The following is an 18,081-nucleotide window of genomic DNA, read 5'->3' as shown; positions in this document are numbered from 1 at the left end:
CCAGCTCCAGTGACCGCAGTGGAGAAGAAGATAAAAAATAGCAGAAGCGACAGGGAAAGGGTGAAAATGGAAAATGGAAATTGGAGCTCCTCATCTTAGATGGATATGCTTAATAATAGTAGTGACATTACGCCAATGAATTTTCCCATCACACACACATACACACACACAGCCGCGTGACACGTTCATGATTATATGGTTTTAAATTAGAAAATGGAGAATAGTGATGCAGTGATGAAATCAGACTATGTGGCTAAGCATTTATCTAGAGGAGTAGCTGCAGGTTTTACTGTGAACCCCTGTTCTGGGGCTGTTTTCACCATCTAACGTAATGCTAACATAATGGACTGTATTCATCCCAATGTATGGATTGTCATCTAGTTCTTTTATTATTACACACACAAAAAAGTGATTATCATGTTCTGTATGTACATTTGTCCTGTTTTTACCACCCTATCTGCGTGTGTGGGCTTTTGTCTCTTGTAACTTAGCTTGTAACTTAGGTTCTGTTGTTTTTCTCCCTTATCTTCCCAACCCCTCACATCTAAAACAGTGGGAGTATGATGATTCGACTGAATATGTGAGTAAAGATGAAGTGTGTCTGAGAGTAAATCCTATTTACTCCCACACCTCTTTACAACTAGCATGCACTTCAGTGTATGTGTGTTTGCATGTCTGTGCAGGTGTGTGTGTGTGTATGTCTTTAACATCAATGCCATTAACGTCATTCAGACAAAAGCTAGCTAAAAGACACATGTAAAAGCATAGATAATGTGTCACTGTGGTTAATGTTTTGATTTTTTGCTCTGATTTGGAGTTGGTGGACAGAGTAATCACTGTGCATCCACACATGTATGTGATGGATGTAAGCCTAGGTAGATGACTCTAGTAAAAGTGCTATGTAGTTGCTGTCAGATCAAAACTTTAGCTTTCCTTCACACTGTGTGTACATTTTATGATGAATAGCCTTGATGAAAAAAAAAAAAAAAAAAAAAAATATATATATATATATATATATATATATATAGGTATTCTGAAAAGAAAGGCATATCACATATTTGAATGATGTCAGAAAAGAAAGGGGTGTCATGCTTTTAATAGTATTGGAGAAGAAAGCAGAATCATGTATTTTTACAGTATAGTAGGGAAAGAAAGGTTTTGTTATATTAGAAGTATCAGAAAACAACGTGTATTGTGTATTTTAATGGTCTCAGAAATTAAAGTCATATTGTGGCATCACTTATTAATATATTGTTTATAATTATAGTTACAGTTGAAAAAGAAAGTGGTACTGTGTAATTCGACGGTGGTATTGGAAAATAAAGTCATGTCAGTATTTTGTAGCGGTATTAGAAAGGATAGCGGTATTGAGTATTTTAACAGTATTGGAAAAAAAAGGTATTGTATAGTTTAGCAGTATCAGAAAACAAACTATTGTGGATTTTAATGGTATCAGAAAGAAAATTCATAATGTGCCATCTCAATAAATATAATCAATATAATTACATTAAATATAATTTTAAAAGTGGTATTTTGTAATTTGACTGTATCCGAAAAGAAGGTGGTTATGTGTATTGTTATCTGAGTGATTTTGTATTTTAATGATATCAGATTAGAAAGTGGGACTGTGTATTCAAAAAGCATAAAAAAGAAGAGAAAAAAGAAAGAGAAAAAGAAAGAAAATTGTATTTGAACTAGAATGATCACACCAGGATGGCCATTCATCATAAAATGTTCAAATGTAATATGAGTTTTTATATATGACAGCAACAATTTCTTTGACTATTTCTAATTTAGTAGTGTTTACTATGTTATGTTATTGTGGAGTTTTAACGTTAGCATGCTTTTGCATGATCATACGTCAGATCACTTCTTCAAGGTTTTAAAACAAGCATCGTTTTACCTTCAGGAAATGGTCCTGACAGATTTGCAGGCAGAAACTACATACTCAGTTACAGTGGCTGCCTACACCACAAAGGGCGATGGAGCTCGTAGTAAACCAAAGCTGGTCACCACCATGGGTGCAGGTAGGACAACTTTTATCTCAAAGCGTTTTCCCCGTTTTAACCCAATTTCTGGAAAACAAAATAAATAAATAAATCACCAACACACCACATGACTGCAGCCATCAGAATGAAACCTTTTCCCCCTTTAGCTATTAAGACTGAATGCAAGTAATTGCCCTTTCAAATATGACAGTGATTGTAATTCTGCTCACTTACAGATTTGACTTTGAAATGCTTGCTGGGGTTAAGGAAATAATAGAGAAATGTGTCAGGAAATTGGTGTAAAAATGACTTAGACAAATGAATAGAATACTTTGCAACTTCTCAATCCTCTATTGAAAGACCCGAAATACACAATCAGACAGCATTTCTGCTGTTGTACCACTAATGGCACTGCTATTCAGACCTTTAAAGGATTTCAGAATTATCCCAGCTGCTCTTCATGGGATGCTTAATAGCAAATAGGCATGATGTTCTATTGCTTGGTTTATATCTGATCATTTGTCAGCTTTTACCAAGCACACATTGAACCCTGCTGTCATTAGGAAGTCATTGAAAGGGTACTGTTGTAAGCACATTATGCTCGTTAATGTGAAGGGATTTTGTTGCTAGGAAGTTTCTCAGGCTTATTTCAGCTGTTTCTGTGTTATATTATATTGCCAGCATTGCCTTCATCTTTCTTACTTTCTGCCTTTTTTTGCTAGTCCCAGAGAAACCTCGCCTCATGGTCAGTCCCACTAACATGGGCACAGCCTTGCTACAGTGGCACCCACCCCCGAATACGCACGGCCCCCTTCAGGGCTACCGGCTGCGATTCGGTCGCAAGGACGTGGAGCCTCTGACGGTCATAGAATTCCCTGAACGTGAGAACCACTACACTACCAAAGAAATCCACAAGGGGGCGTCCTACACTTTCCGCCTCTCCGCTCGCAACAAGGTGGGCTTTGGTGAGGAAACAGTTAAGGAGATATCCACCTCCGAGGACACGCCCTCCGGTTTCCCCCAAGGCATTGTGGCCGAAAGCGCCACCACCACTACCATTCAGGTCAGCTGGCAACCCGTGTTACTTGCGGAACGCAACGGCATCATTATCAAGTACGCCCTTCAGTACAAAGACATCAACAGTCCTCGCAGTCCCTCTGAACTTTTCATCGCTGCCCCGGAGTCCACTGTAATCCTAGACGGCCTTAAAGCAGACACTACTTACGATATCAAAATGTGTGCCTTCACCAGCAAGGGTCCTGGGCCTTACAGCCCAAGCATCCAGTTCAGAACACAACCTCTGGATCAAGGTAGGAGGCCCACCCCAACCCCTCCAAAAACCCCTCAAATCAGCCTCAGATCAACCAGCCTCTTCTTCCAACCTTGCTCAACCTTACCCAACAATCAGCAAGCAAGTGGCGGGTTTCGGAAGGAATGTGGAAGCTAGAGTTTCCTTCTGGGATTAGCCTGGGTTTAGCCTGGGGTTAGCCCCAACCTTAGCTTCCTCATGTGAAACAATATTTAGCATCTCCACAAGGAAAGCCTAGAAATGGGTAAGCAAGTGGTAGCTTCCGGGTAAAGAAAGGTAAGATGAAGGCATTGGGCTAGCCCTCTTTAAGCCGTGCTGTAGAAGCGAAAAATGTTACCCAAGGTAAGGCCCTAACGTTTGGCCACTCCTCTAAAAGGAGTAGACAGTAGAGAAGGTTTCTGTGTCGGCCATGTTTGTCTAAATCATCTGCTCCACCTTTCTTTTAGCAGTGTTTGCAAAAAATTTTCACGTGAAAGCTGCCATGAAGACCTCAGTGCTGCTAACCTGGGAGATTCCGGACAACTACAACCCTGCTCAACCGTTCACTGTAAGAGAATTTCACAAAATGCAAGAAATCAGACTCTGTATATGGATTATTTTTGCCAGAGAAGTTTTGGGAACGTATCGGTAGAATTTCCCCAAATTATCCCAGATAGCCCAGATACCAATTTCGTTATTATTAAAGGATACATGTACCAAAAACAACGTAGTTCAGATATACACGTCAGCAGTATAATAATAATCCCAGCTAATAGCAGGTTGAGTAGTATTATGCCAGTTATGCCAATAAATTGATAACTTCCCTGTCTTTATTTTATAAAAACTTGCCTTGTAAAGAATACCTCCAAGATATTTTGTCGTCCTTGTATTTGTAACTGGGCTACCAGGATGCACCATTGTCCGCTACCAGGGCTTGTTAGCCCATTACCCTGATGTGGATTCGAAACAGTGCTGCTTTTACCAAGGGGGTTACAGATTTGCCAAAGCATAGAAAGTAATTCACTCCAGAGTTATTATTACTGGTTGTACTGTAATAAAATCACAGATGTTTTTGACAGTCACACAAACTTGATTCAACTGGCCTTAATTTCTTCAAGTAAAAGAATCTAGCTTGAGTAGTGCTTTAAAGAAATCCTTGCATCCTTGTTTGCGTATATCTTTGAGTTTGCAATGGGTGGCTTAGCTACTGAGCTGGCACGCTAATCTTTTCGGCGTCTTATCTTTGTCGTTGCAGATCCTGTACGATAATGGCCAAAGTGTGGAAGTGGATGGGAAACTGACCCAAAAGCTGATCACCAACCTGCAGCCGGAGACACAGTACTCCTTCCTCCTGACCAATCGCGGGAATAGCGCCGGTGGTTTACAGCACCGTGTTTCCACCATGACTGCCCCGGACATCCTGCGCACCAAACCCTACCTGATCGGCAAGACCAACTCCGACGGCATGGTCACGGTGCAGCTGCCCTCTGTGCAGACTGCGGAGAAAGTCAAGTGAGTGATTTTGCATTATTAGCTTATTTTACTCTTTTAATTTATGTCCCAGAATCTGTGGGTTACTCTGCTAATGGCACCTGGACATGTGGACAAAAGTATGTTATTGTTCCCTCCGAAGATTAAGCTGCTTTTGTTGGAGTAACTGACTCTACTGTTCTACTAGATTTTGGGGCATTGCTCAGAGAATTTGATTGCATTCAGCGACAAGAGCGTTAGTGGTGTCAGAATGTTGATGACTCATCCCAAATGTACCATCATTGCAGAGCTCCACAGCAATGGGTGCAACTTACAGTCGCTGAATGCATCCATTAGAAAGGGTGTCCACAAACATTTGGACATTACAAAAAAACAAACAAACAAACAAAAAAAAGCAATAAATTCTAGTATTAGTGTTGCACATTGAGTGTTAACCCAAGTCTCACAATATTATTATTAGCTGGTAATGCAAATTAACTGTTTTTTTTTGTTGTTGTTTTTTTTTTTTTTTTTTTTTTTTTTTTGGGGGGGGGGTACAGTAGAATAATTCATGTATCAACCAAATCAACCTAAAAATAAGACATTTGGATTTAATTATAGTTTATTTATATACTTAAATTATTTCTTAAATTTACTTATAATTATTTATATGTTTATTATTCTGTGTAGCCGGAAATGTGTGATAGACAACACAAGGACATGTCTGCTAGAATGTCTGGTTTATCTGAAAAGACAGTTGGGCTAGCAGCTTAGCATCTCTCTATTGCCAACTTCGTATTCCCAACAGCCTCTCTCTCTTTCGGCCTGTCTCTCTCGATGTCTCTCTCTCTCTCTCCCTCTGCTTCTTGCTCTCTTTCTGGCTCTTTGCTCTGTCCATCTTTTTTTTTCTTCTTTGATCCCGCCACTCTTTTCTCTTCTCTCTGCCAGGGCTTAAGCTAATTAGCCAGCCATTAGCCTCCCTCACTGCACCACTCTGCCTTCCTGGCTAGCGCTAGCACTGTTATGTCCAACCCAGTCTTGCTAACCCTTGGCATAGCCTTTATCTCCCTGCCTGCCCTGTTCGCGGGGAAACCCCTCTCATCTCTGCCAGACGGCAAGACGAAGCCAGAAAACCTCCCTTCTTCAGATAGCCTAGGTTTTAGCGAGGCGTTAACAGTGCTAATCGCTCTTCAGCGAGGTCTAAGTGCCAGAGGAACAGGAGTGCAGCAGAATGAGCAGTCTGTGTTTGGTTGCTGGTGACATGCTCAGGCCAGTCCGTCTGCGCTTTCTGTTGTCTTTTATTGAAAGTGTTGTTTAATCCAGTGTTGTTTGAAGTGGATTAAGAAAAAGCTCATGCATATTGATTTGCTAATCTCAGGGGAGATGCTGTGGTTCTACAAAGAAAGCCCTTGATAGATAAAATAAGTAGAATATTTATATATATATTTTTCAGAATAAACAAACACTTTCCTCACGCAGAAGGAGAAAAGGGTACGCTGGAGAAAACAAGATAAATAAACAATTACACAATTCTAAAGGTCATGATTTAATGCTTGTTTTCTCTCCGTAGGGGATACTACATTGTGGTGGTCCCTTTGAAGAAACAGCGCACTGGGAAGTTTGCCAAACCCTGGGACAGTCCGGATGAGATGAACCTGGAGGAGGTACGAAGAATTTGACTTTCAGCTATCTCAAGCGCACCAGAGCTACACAACATATCACGGATATCATAGTGGAATTACATTTAGGGACGTCCCGAGCCAATCCAGAGAATCAGGATCGGGGCTGATCCAGGCATATTTTATTGGACTGTGTATTGGCTATTTTAATCCCAATCCAGTTCCTATTCTTTGTTATGAACACATTGTTCTGAGTGCCATTAACGGACGTCATAGCCCAGCCAGCAGCAGTGCGGACGTTCATAGAAGGTACATAAAGGAGTTGAGAGTCTGCAGTGTGGAGCTAATTTACAGTGGAACATGAAAACAGACCATAATATCTGAACCTTTCTAAAATGATCTCTGAAACGCTCTGTTTTACCAGCGGGAGAACCGCACGCCTTTCTTTCTTTTTAACCCAGCACTGAGGAGCGCAGTCAGAACCGGGAGGGGTTTAACGCAGTGTTTCTGCTACGTATGTGTTTTCACTGCCGCCGCTGTTTCAGAATTTTAGGAAATGTCTTGAAACTATATCAAAACTGTGCAGAGGGCTTTTAACTTGAGACGACGGGTGCAGGTAAAATAATGATTGAGAGGGAGAAGAGAGAAAGGTAGATTAACAATCTAACGCTAAGTTAGGAAGGTTTTACAGTTGAAAAGAACATGTGATGCAAAGCTTGTCACACACCGGATGTGCTTTGCCATGTCCAAAAATTGGAAACCATTATTTTTAACGGAGGCACACACACCAGTGCCGGCAGCAACCCCAAGCACTTACTACCTACATACTGAGGATTGTACAAAGCATTATTGTAACAATCAGAACAGTAAATCCCAGCCCTGGTCCTTAAAGACCTGGGTAAACACTAAATTGTGCAGGGCAGTGGGTTCATTGGGATTGGGATTGTCAATGGGATTGACATTTATTGGATCATGTGAATGTCTTGAATCTTCTAAACAACAGAATTCTTCTAAAGTATCACACCGGTGATTGGTGTGAATGCTCACAGCACACAATAAACTATTGACTGCATTGATTACATTGATTAATTACAGAGCAATTTGCATAGAATAACCATCTGTGATATTATTATGGCACTGAATCACATTGCAATACTAATTAGCTAATGATGTAGCTACAGCGCAGCAGCGAGCTGCAATTCATTACAGGAGACTCTAATGCAAATCAGTCCCCACCCACCTCCAGTCAGCCAGTAAGATTTACCAACTGGTACTAGACTATAGCATTTGTAATGCTACAGCTGTTAATGTGAAAACAGACAATTTCAACCTGCCCTCAATTAAAAACTCTCCAGTTGAGTCTTCATGAAAAGGAACCGTTAGATCTTTAACACCTGCAGCACTCAACAACTCAACAACTCCGCACATCACAGTGCTCCTGCATTCCTGCAGTAAGTTACAGTCATATCCAGACCAAAGAAAGACACAGTAGGTGATAGGTGGCTTGGAAATGATACATTAGATTTAAACAGGCAAATGTTAAAGCTCTGTTCCTTCACTTAACTTTAGTAGCCTGGTCTTGTAGCCCTCGTTTGGTGTAGGGGGGATTATGGTGTGGGGTTGTTTTTCAGGAGTTTGGCCCCTTAGTTCCAGTGAAAGGAACTCTTAATGCTTCAGCATACCGATTTTGGTCAGTTTCATGCTCCCAACTTTAAGAATAGGATGTCAGTTAGGTTCATATGTGTGCGAAGGCAGACGAGCAGATACTTTGATGCTAAACGGCATTGTGCAGTGGGTCCGCTACCTGGTGTACGGTGCCTTTTCTTTGGAGAAAGTGGACAGTTGAGCTGTTCAGCAAGTTGATCTGCACACCCTTAAACGTGACTATTATTTAATAATGATAGAAAAAAGATGCATCAGGCTTGGCTGAGTCCACCTCGCCCTGAGACTGAGACAAGAGCGATTCCAAGTGAGGCTGAAACCAAAACAAGACTGGGGCTGCTCGCTTGTGGTGTCGAGTACTGCAATAATACCTGCAAGCATTAAATATTGCTACACAAGAAGTGGTGTATTTGGTTGCTTTACTCTATTTATCTATCCGTCTAACAGACCCTCATTTTGGACCAGGGTTGTGTATTGGCAAGAACCTAGCAATACAATATGCATTACAATTATGTTATTATATTGCACTATATTGCAATTGTTTTCAATCAATCTTTAGGAAAAGTGTCATATATATATATATATATATATATATATATATATATATATATATATATATACAGTCATGCCCGAAAGTATTCATACCCCTGGCAAAGTTTGACTTAAATTTACTTTTATTTAACCAGAAGTTATATTTTTGCCTTGAAACGACACAGGCGTCTCCCAGGAGATAACACCATGATGTACAAGAGGCATCATTGTGGGAAAAAGTATTTCTCAGCTTTTAGACACATTTGAACAAAAAGTGGCATGTCCAAAATTATTCATACCCTTTGAAAACTGTCACAGTATATGGGAAAATCCAAAGTTCTATACCATTCCAAATAGTCCAAGCTGTTTTAAAGCATCCTAATTACCCTGATTCATTGGGAACAGCTGTTTTAATCAACTCAACAGGAGAAAAACAGCAGCTCTCTGCAGTTGGTTTGTGGACAGTCATGGCTAAGACAAAGGAGCTCACTAAGGACCTGCGGCTGTGCATTGTGGCCGCTCACAAGTCAGGAAAGGGCTATAAAGCCATATCAAAATGTTTTCAAGTTCCAGTGGCTACAGTGCAAAGTATTATTAAAAAATACAAGAAGTTCCGCACTGTGGAAAATCTCAGAAGATGTGGTCAGAAGCCAAAAGTGACACCTGTGCTGGCCAGGAGAATAGTGAGAGAGGTGAAGAAAAATCCAAGGATCACCACCAAGGCCATCCTGGTGAATCTGGACTCTGCTGGTGGCGACATCTCAAGGCAGACAGTTCAACGGACACTGCACACTGCTGGGTTCCACGGACGCAGGCCAAGGAGGACACCACTTCTCCAGAAAAGGCACACAAAAGCCCGCTTGACCTTTGCAAATGCTCATCTGGACAAAGAAGAAGACTTCTGGTGTTCTGTTTTATGGTCAGATGAAACAAAAATTGAATTGTTTGGCCACAATGATGTGTGCACCATTTGGCGTAAAAAAGGAGAAGCCTTCAACCCTAAGAACACCATCCCCACTGTCAAACATGGTGGTGGGAACCTAATGTTTTGGGGGTGTTTTTCAGCCAATGGACCAGGGAACTTGATCGCAGTAAATGGCACCATGAAAAAAGAGCAATACATCAAGATTCTCAACAACAACATCAGGCAGTCTGCAGAGAAACTTGGCCTTGGGAACCGGTGGACATTTCAGCACGACAACGACCCAAAACACACAGCCAAAGTGGTGAAGAAATGGTTAGCAGACAAAAACATTAATGTTTTGCAGTGGCCCAGCCAGAGTCCTGACTTGAATCCAATTGAGAATCTGTGGAGGGAGCTAAAGATCAGGGTGATGGCAAGGAGACCCTCGAACCTCAAAGAGTTGGAGCTCATCACTAAAGATGAATGGGCAAAAATACCAGTGGAGACATGCAAAAAGCTGGTCAGCAATTACAGGAAGCGTTTGATTGCTGTAATAGCCAATAAAGGCTTTTCTATTAATTATTGAGAAGGGTATGAATAATTTTGGACATGCCACTTTTTGTTCAAATGTGTATAAAAGCTGAGAAATATTTTTTCCCACAATGATGCCTCTTGTACATCATCGTGTTATCTCCTGGGAGATGCCTGTGTCATTTCCAGGCAAAAATATAATTTCTGGTTAAATAAAAGTAAATTTAAGTCAAACTTTGACAGGGGTATGAATACTTTCGGGCATGACTGTATATATATATATATATATATATATATATATAATACAGCATCCTATTCATAAAGTCCAAAAAGAAAATATACTTTTTATCCAATCAGAGCAATGGGATCAGACCTGCTAGTCTGGGTTTAAACATAGCATGAAATGAACCACCAATCTCTGCATATAATCTATTGATTTGAAATGTGTATATATATATATATATATATATATATATATATATATATATATATATATATATATATATATATATATATATATTGTTTTTGCACACCCCTATTCTGGATATTCATTCTATTAGAACTTTATTATTAACGCTCTCTTTTTCTTTTTTATTCAGATTCATAGTTTTCTGCTGATAATTTTTTAGAGGAGGCACAAGTATGACAATATGCATATCTACAAGCAAATAGGATATACTTTATTAAAAACAAACATTGATTCTCAAACTTCTGAAGAGTGGTGTACAGTGTATCCCATGTTTTCCCCACTTTCCCCAGAAGTTTCACCAAAACAGTTTGTTTTTTTGTGGCACATTGAAACTCTGGTCTGAGCATTAGCGACAGTGATGACAGCACAGAAAAGTAGCTGCACTCCAGCCGCTGCAGAATAGCCATTCAATGTGGCTTTAGAAAAGAGAGAGAGGGAGCAAGAGAGAGAGAGAGAGAGAGACAGAGTTCAATGCTCTTAGCCCAGTGATTCTGTCATACCGCCTCTGCTGCCCACATTCTGGAGAGCAGCTAGCGGAGCCATATTCATATGTAAATGGAGCCTGATAGGCTAATGGACACAGCACTAGCGCTAACACCATAATATGTTGCCTCTTCTTTTGAAGTGCAGACATTGATGATTAAGAGAGGGTGAAAAGAGGGAGAGAGAGAGAGGAAGCAAGAGGGAGAGAAAATTTGATCACACATTTCTCCGACCGTATTGTATTATTACTGCGCCCGAGTAAATATTTGATGTGCTTTTTACATACTGAACATATGTCAAGCCATAAAACATGATGGGGAAAAATTTAAAAGAAGGTGTGTTTTTTTGGGGGTACGATCACGCTGAGTTTAGCAACAGCGCTGAGTTTGTTCGCTAGGAACCAGTGTGGGTGGACGGTATGGTATAGCAACAGAAATTAAACAAGAAACACCCGGCAAGCCTAGTATTGAATAGAATCATCAATGGCATTTCAACAGTGTGGAGTTTGGGAGAAAAACATCTGGTTCTGTGGCATAAAATGACCTTTATTATGTTTCATGTAGCATTTGCTGTGACTCATGTCCAGCCCTCAGAGCCTTAAGATGTAGACCACATATTTACTAGTTTTTAGATGTGAAGGGCCCAGGAAGTCATAGCTTGTGACTAACTTAGCAGTAGTGTTGCTGGCCAAAGGCCGGCAGCCTGCATGCTAACACTGCAGTAGCAATGCTGGCCAAAGGTTGCCAACTGGCAAGCTAACAGCACGATAGCATTGCTGGGTGAGGTCAGCAGCCGGTAAGCTGCTAATGCCACCAATTTCCTTGGCAATAAAAATATTTCAAGCAAAGAGACCCAACCTCAGCTTACCTAAGACTGCGTCTCCTGCAAGACTTGTTAGCTTTGTGGCAAAATGTGGTCCTCAGACCATCAGTCAGAGAAAATATCTTTTCTAAGCAAACAAGAGGCAGTATACTGTTAAATGAACTTCAAGAAAAAGTCATGTTCTTTTTCATGTTCTAAAAGAATGATGATTGAATGGACACAGTTTAATTTTAATGATGTTGCCTGTGGGCAGGACTAAGTCACCTTCCTCACCTATCCTGGGTAACTCGGACTAGAGATCTTGTAAAATGGTGCAATATAAATAGAGGTGCTACAAATGGGTTCTTTGAGCTTCATCATAGAGGAACCACTTCTAGTTCCAGAACAGGCCGTGATTTTAAAGAATTGTGTGAATGTGAAGAACCTTAAAGGCATTATGAACCTTCAGACATGTAAAGCTTCTTTACCCTGGTCTTGGGGGACCTCCTGTTCTCCATGTTTTAGTAGTTTCCTGCTGATTAGCTGGATCATAGGGTTTTTGGGAGCAGGGAAAGGGCTACAATGTGCAGGACAAGGGAGCAGGATACCCCAGGACCAGGATAACCACTGCTTTGGGGAATGAAATAGACCCTATGGCTGTCCAGTTCTGGAGGGATGGCCTCCAAGAAGGTTTGGTAGTTGTTTGGCTCATACACACCTGATTCAACTCATCGATTAATTACCAGGCACAGTGGGTGTGTTTGATAAGGGCAGCTACCAAACTTTGTTGGACTGGAGTAGTGCACCCCTGGAGTAGTGGGTTCAGGCTGGGTTTGGATTCCAGATTGATCCATTCCATTGGTCTGATCGGCACAGATCTCAAACCTGGGGGTACGTGTCAGGTTCGGGCTGTAGTTTGAAGGAGCCCTCCGCAGCTTCTTCAACAGCATTACCACAGAATAGTCTTGTTAGCACTTAGCATCTCTTGTGCCTCATTAAATCACACATGTGCACAAGCAGTGCAGAGAAACGCCAGCAGTTACAGCCACTGGACACCCAATGCACAGGTGCCAGACCTTTGTTCAGCTTAAGACAAGAACAGTGAGTCACCTTGCTGGGTACATCCACACACACGCACACTCACACACACCGGCACACGATTTATTTGTTTGTCAATATTGGCGCTCACAAATATTTTCAAAGTTGGCTGAAGGGCAGAGGGATTGAGCGTGTTTTGACGGGTCGGGCAGCTGAGGTGATTGAAGACATTATCACACTGCCCCCCCCTGCCTTACAGCTAAACCCTCACACTCACACTTGCACACACACACACAGAAATGTGCACTCATACACAGAGAGACCCTTTCTTTTGCCCATATTTTGGTTTACTTTCTTTCATTTCTTTTTCTTCTTTCTTTCTTCCTTCCTTCTTTCTACACACACATATATATATATATATATATATATATATATATATATATATATATATATATATATATATACACACACATTCATCGTTCTGCTTCCCTTAATTCACGTTTCTTTCTTTTCCCATTGTTCTTTGTTTTTCTCCTAGTTTTCTTTTCTCTTACTTTATTTATTTATGTACATTTATTTTTCCACTCTTTTTTCGTTGTTCTTTCCTTTCTTTCTTCTCTTTTTTTCTCTTTTCTTTCTTTCTTTACTCTTTTTGTTCTTTCTTTCTTTCTTTCTTTCTTTTGTTCTTTCCTCTTTTCTTTCTTTCTGTATTTCTTTTTCTTCCTTTTTTCTTTCTTTCTTTCTTACTTCTTTCTTCCTATTTTCTTTCTTTCTTTCTTTCTTTCTTTCTTTCTTACTTCTTTCTTTCCTCTTTTCTTTCTTTCTGTATTTCTTTTTCCTCTTTTCTTTCTTTCTTTCTTTTGTTCTTTCCTCTTTTCTTTCTTTCTGTATTTCTTTTTCTTCCTTTTTTCTTTCTTTCTTTCTTTCTTTCTTTCTTTCTTTCTTTCTTTCTTTCTTTCTTTTTTTCTTTTTTTCTTTCCTCTTTTCTTTCTTTCTTTCTTTCTTTCTTTTGTTCTTTCCTCTTTTCGTTCTTTCTGTATTTTTCTTTCTTTCTTTCTTTCTTTCTTTCTTTCTTTCTATTTTCTTTTTTTTTCTTTCTTTCTTTCTTTTTTTTCTTTCCTCTTTTCTTTCTTTCTTTCTTTTGTTCTTTCCTCTTTTCTTTCTTTCTTTCTTTTGTTCTTTCCTCTTTTCTTTCTTTCTGTATTTCTTTTTCTTCCTTTTTTCTTTCTTTCTTTCTTACTTCTTTCTTCCTATTTTCTTTCTTTCTTTCTTTCTTTCTTTCTTTTGTTCTTTCCTCTTTTCTTTCTTTCTGTATTTCTTTTTCTTCCTTTTTTCTTTCTTTCTTTCTTTCTTTCTTTTTTTCTTTTTTTCTTTCCTCTTTTCTTTCTTTCTTTCTTTCTTTTGTTCTTTCCTCTTTTCGTTCTTTCTGTATTTCTCTTTCTTTCTTTCTTTCTTTCTTTCTTTCTATTTTCTTTTTTTTTCTTTCTTTCTTTTTTTTCTTTCCTCTTTTCTTTCTTTCTTTTGTTCTTTCCTCTTTTCTTTCTTTCTTTCTTTTGTTCTTTCCTCTTTTCTTTCTTTCTGTATTTCTTTTTCTTTCTACAATTTCTTTCTAATAAAAAACAGAAGTGTTGAGAATCTTCAAAAAGTTTGAGCAAAGGAAAGTTAAAAACTAGAAGATGTATGTTGGTAAATTTTCGAACTGATTCAAAATGTGTGACATTAACCATGCAGGGGTCTTTGTACAGAAAGGGCAGCTGTGTTTTGATTCTCCTCCACTGAAGCTTGTGTTCAGAGGGCTCACAAATGAGGCTTGAATCACAAAGAAAGGCATTCGTTTCGATATTCGTGTCTGGATGAATACAAAAGCTGTGAACAGACCCACATTTTCTCTCTGTCTTTATTTTTTTCTTCAGCTTCTGAAGGAGATAAACCGGACGAGTGGCATCCTGCGCTTCCGGAGACAGGTCGAGCCAAAGCCGTACATTGCTGCTTATTTCAAAGAGCTGCCCACGGAGTTCACTCTAGGAGACTCTAAGATGTACGGAGACTTCGAGAACAAGCAGCTCCTCAACGGACACGAGTATATCTTCTTCGTTCTAGCCGTGCTGGAGATCTCCGAAAACGTGAGTTCCATACTGTTCCATTTGTGAAAGTGGCCTATCGCTTCCACTTTATTAGAAACACCTTCCTTGTACTTTTACTCACTCATTTCAACAGAAGGGTTTCCCCTGTGCTTTCACTCATTGACCACTTTATTAGAAACCTCTCCCCTGTGCTTTCACTATTTGGCCAATTTATTAGAAACCCCTCCCCTGTGAATTCACTCACTGGCCACTTTATTAGAAACCCCTACCTTATACTTACAGCATTGTGCTGAGTGAGAGGGAGGCATCACCTAGTGACAGTGGCACTGCTAAAGCGGCTGAGCCTCTCAGGAGTCTTTGAGGGGTTAATTTAATGTATTACCATGATACCTCTCCTCCTCCAGCGCCATCCTTTCTTCCTTCATCTTAATTTTCATCATACATCCTGGCATATGTCTTTTTACTGAGGCAGTCCTCTCTCTCTCTCTCTCTCTCTCTCTGTCTCTCTCTGTCTCTCTGTCTCTGTCTCTGTCTGAGTTAGAGAGAGATCGGTTTCGTGTGTGAGAGGATTTACATGTTCCAGTCAAACGAGAGAATCTGTTGAGACTTGGCAAAGGGTCACATGCCGCTGGCTGAGAGAGTGCATGTGTGTGTGTGTGTGTGTGTGTTTGAGAACTAGCAACCGCCATCCCTACTCTCTCATCTCTACCACCCCTCCCCTCACTCTTGCTTGTCCTTCTTTCATTTATTCTCTCTCTCTCTCTCTCTCTCTCTCTCTCTCTCTCTCGCTTCTTTCTTCTCTCAACTCCCTCTTTCTCTTTTTCTCTCTCTTTCTGTCTATTTCTCTCCTGTTTTTTTACCCAACTCCTCTCTCCCTCTCTCTCTCTCTCTCTCTCTCTCTCTCTTTCTGTCTATTTCTCTCTCTCCCTGGAGGACTGTTACTCTGAGGAATGCTGAGATAACTGCCTTCTCTTTAATAGCAGCAGATTCGCACAGAGCCTTATCTACTCCACTGCAGTACGGGTGTGCACAGAGAGAGAGAGAGAGAGAGAGAGAGAGAGAGGAAACTCCCTCAAACCAGCAGAGTTTGTATTTGATGAGTATTTGTGTTTAATCCAGTGTTGGACTGGCTTTGCTGGAGCAAAGGTTGACAGCTGAAAGAGAGCGAGAGAGAGAGTGTGAGAGAGAGAGAGAGATAGAGAGAGAGAGAGAGAGAGAGAAAGAAAGAGAGAGAGACATTTAAGACTCCTTCATTGCCCAGTACATACTTCACAAGAGAAGAGAGAGAGAACAAGAGAGAGTGAACGGGAAAGAGAGAGAGAGAGAGAGAGAGAGAGAGAGAGAGAGATATTGACAGGGTGAGAGAGATATAAAGAAGAAGAGACAGAAACAGAAAGAAAGGGGGAAGAGAGAGAAGACAAGATAGAGAGAGTATGAGGGAGATAGTGACAGGGCGAGGGAGATATAGAGAAGGGGAGAGAGAAACAGAAAGAAAGAGAGGACAGGAGAGAGTGAGTATTAGACAGAAAGACAGGATGAGAGAGATATAGACAAAAAGAGAGAAAGAGAGGAGAAGAGAGAGTGAACGAGAGAGAGAAAGAGTATGAGAGAGAGATATAAAAATGAAAGAATTTTTGCTCATTAATTTTTATTATTTACCCAATTCTGCTTCGACTGAATTACAGATTAACATTAGGAAATTCATTAGCTCAACTACAACTACACTGCATCTACACTGTGTACTGTGTGTGTAGAAGTGTGTGTGTGTATAAACTATGTGTTTTCATGTTTTGTAATGTAGAGTAGACTGGGTTTGCAGTGCTCCAGTAATCCTGATGCTTCTATTTATCTGCTTCTGGCAAACAGGAGCATTCAGAGAGATGAGTAAATTAGCCTGTAATTGTTTGCATTATGGAAACTAGCGTGTGTGTAAATCAAGCCACTGATCACTCAGCACAATTAGATATGGCATATGAGTCTGCTTTGGGCTGATTTAAGAGTAATCAACCCTCATTAAAGGATTTCAGATCTATTATCAGAGTCCATAGTGCACTCAAAGGGGCTGGAGACCTGATTAGTACTCAAAACTTGCTGTAAGGAGTTTGTGTGTGTGTGTGTGTGTGTGTGTGGAGGGGGGGGGTGTGGTTGATAAAAATGAATTGATCAAATGTGAAACAGACATGTGTAGTTTCTTCACTTGTATTGAATATTTAACTCAATGCTAGGTGTGTTTGCCTCTTGTAGACGATGTATGCCACCAGTCCATACTCTGACCCGGTGGTGTCGGCCGATATCGACCCCCAGCCCATAATCGACGAAGAGGAAGGCCTTATCTGGGTTGTGGGCCCCGTCCTGGCTGTGGTCTTCATCATCTGTATAGTCATCGCTATCCTCCTGTACAAGAGGTAAGTCAAGGAAGGCTAAAGTAAAGCCTTGATAGGTGTGGATGCATTGCAGTGCACCTCAATGATCTTCTGAGCATAGTAATATGGCCAGAGTTGAAATACCCGTTTACCTCATGCGCTGTTCTTTAACAGACATGACCATTCACGACACAGCACTATCATACAACATCAAATGTCATCATTCTTCAACACCATCGTTCTACAGGAAACACCAACATTCTGCAGCAAACAACATAATACTTCTATAAATGCTCTCTGTACAAAACACTGTCATTCTCCACCAAACATTCCCTGCAAAGAACTGTTCATCAACAAATTCACCATCATTCTCTATGAAACATCATTGTGCCCTACGCAACACCATCATACACCCTCATTCTTATTCAAACATCTTATACATATCAGTTCTAACAGGCACCATCTTTCTCCAACATCATCTTACTCTACCAAACACCATAATGTTCCAACAAACACCACCATTCTCCACAAAACATCATCATTCTTAATCATACACTATCAAACACTAACCTACACATCATTCTCTAATAAGCATCATCCATCTCCAATACCATTGTTCTCCACTAAACACCATAATTTCTCAAGAAACACCATCAAACATCATCATTCTCCACTGAACATCATCATACTCTACCAAACACTATCATTCTCCACCAAACACCCTAATTTCCCATGAAACACCATCATTCTCCACCACGTATTGTTTTTCACCAAATATTATCATTCTCCACCAAACACCCTAATTTCCTATGAAACCCCATCATTCTCTACCAAACACCCTCTTTTCCCA

At 40.3% G+C, this 18,081-nt stretch overlaps 1 protein-coding gene across 34 annotated transcripts in view; it reads left to right on the top strand.

Annotated features, from left to right (window-relative positions):
* The window catches only part of ptprda (protein tyrosine phosphatase receptor type Da), a 617,722-nt gene that overhangs the window by 537,729 nt on the left and 61,912 nt on the right, over positions 1 to 18,081 (top strand). For 19 of the 34 annotated variants that reach the window (XM_072669660.1, XM_072669680.1, XM_072669674.1 and 16 more), the window contains 8 exons: positions 554 to 580; positions 1,910 to 2,027; positions 2,711 to 3,298; positions 3,744 to 3,844; positions 4,532 to 4,788; positions 6,317 to 6,410; positions 14,698 to 14,907; positions 17,113 to 17,273. In XM_072669660.1, the coding sequence (XP_072525761.1) occupies positions 554 to 580; positions 1,910 to 2,027; positions 2,711 to 3,298; positions 3,744 to 3,844; positions 4,532 to 4,788; positions 6,317 to 6,410; positions 14,698 to 14,907; positions 17,113 to 17,273 (1,556 nt within the window). The remainder of the gene's footprint in view (positions 1 to 553; positions 581 to 1,909; positions 2,028 to 2,710; positions 3,299 to 3,743; positions 3,845 to 4,531; positions 4,789 to 6,316; positions 6,411 to 14,697; positions 14,908 to 17,112; positions 17,274 to 18,081) is intronic. The other 15 variants (XM_072669684.1, XM_072669686.1, XM_072669683.1 and 12 more) reach the window with 2 other exon arrangements.

This window comes from Salminus brasiliensis, chromosome 24 (assembly GCF_030463535.1).
Source record: "Salminus brasiliensis chromosome 24, fSalBra1.hap2, whole genome shotgun sequence".
Taxonomy (NCBI): Eukaryota; Metazoa; Chordata; class Actinopteri; order Characiformes; family Bryconidae; genus Salminus; species Salminus brasiliensis.
Note: the sequence above shows the minus strand (reverse complement) of the source record. Positions and strands in the feature narration are given on the sequence as shown.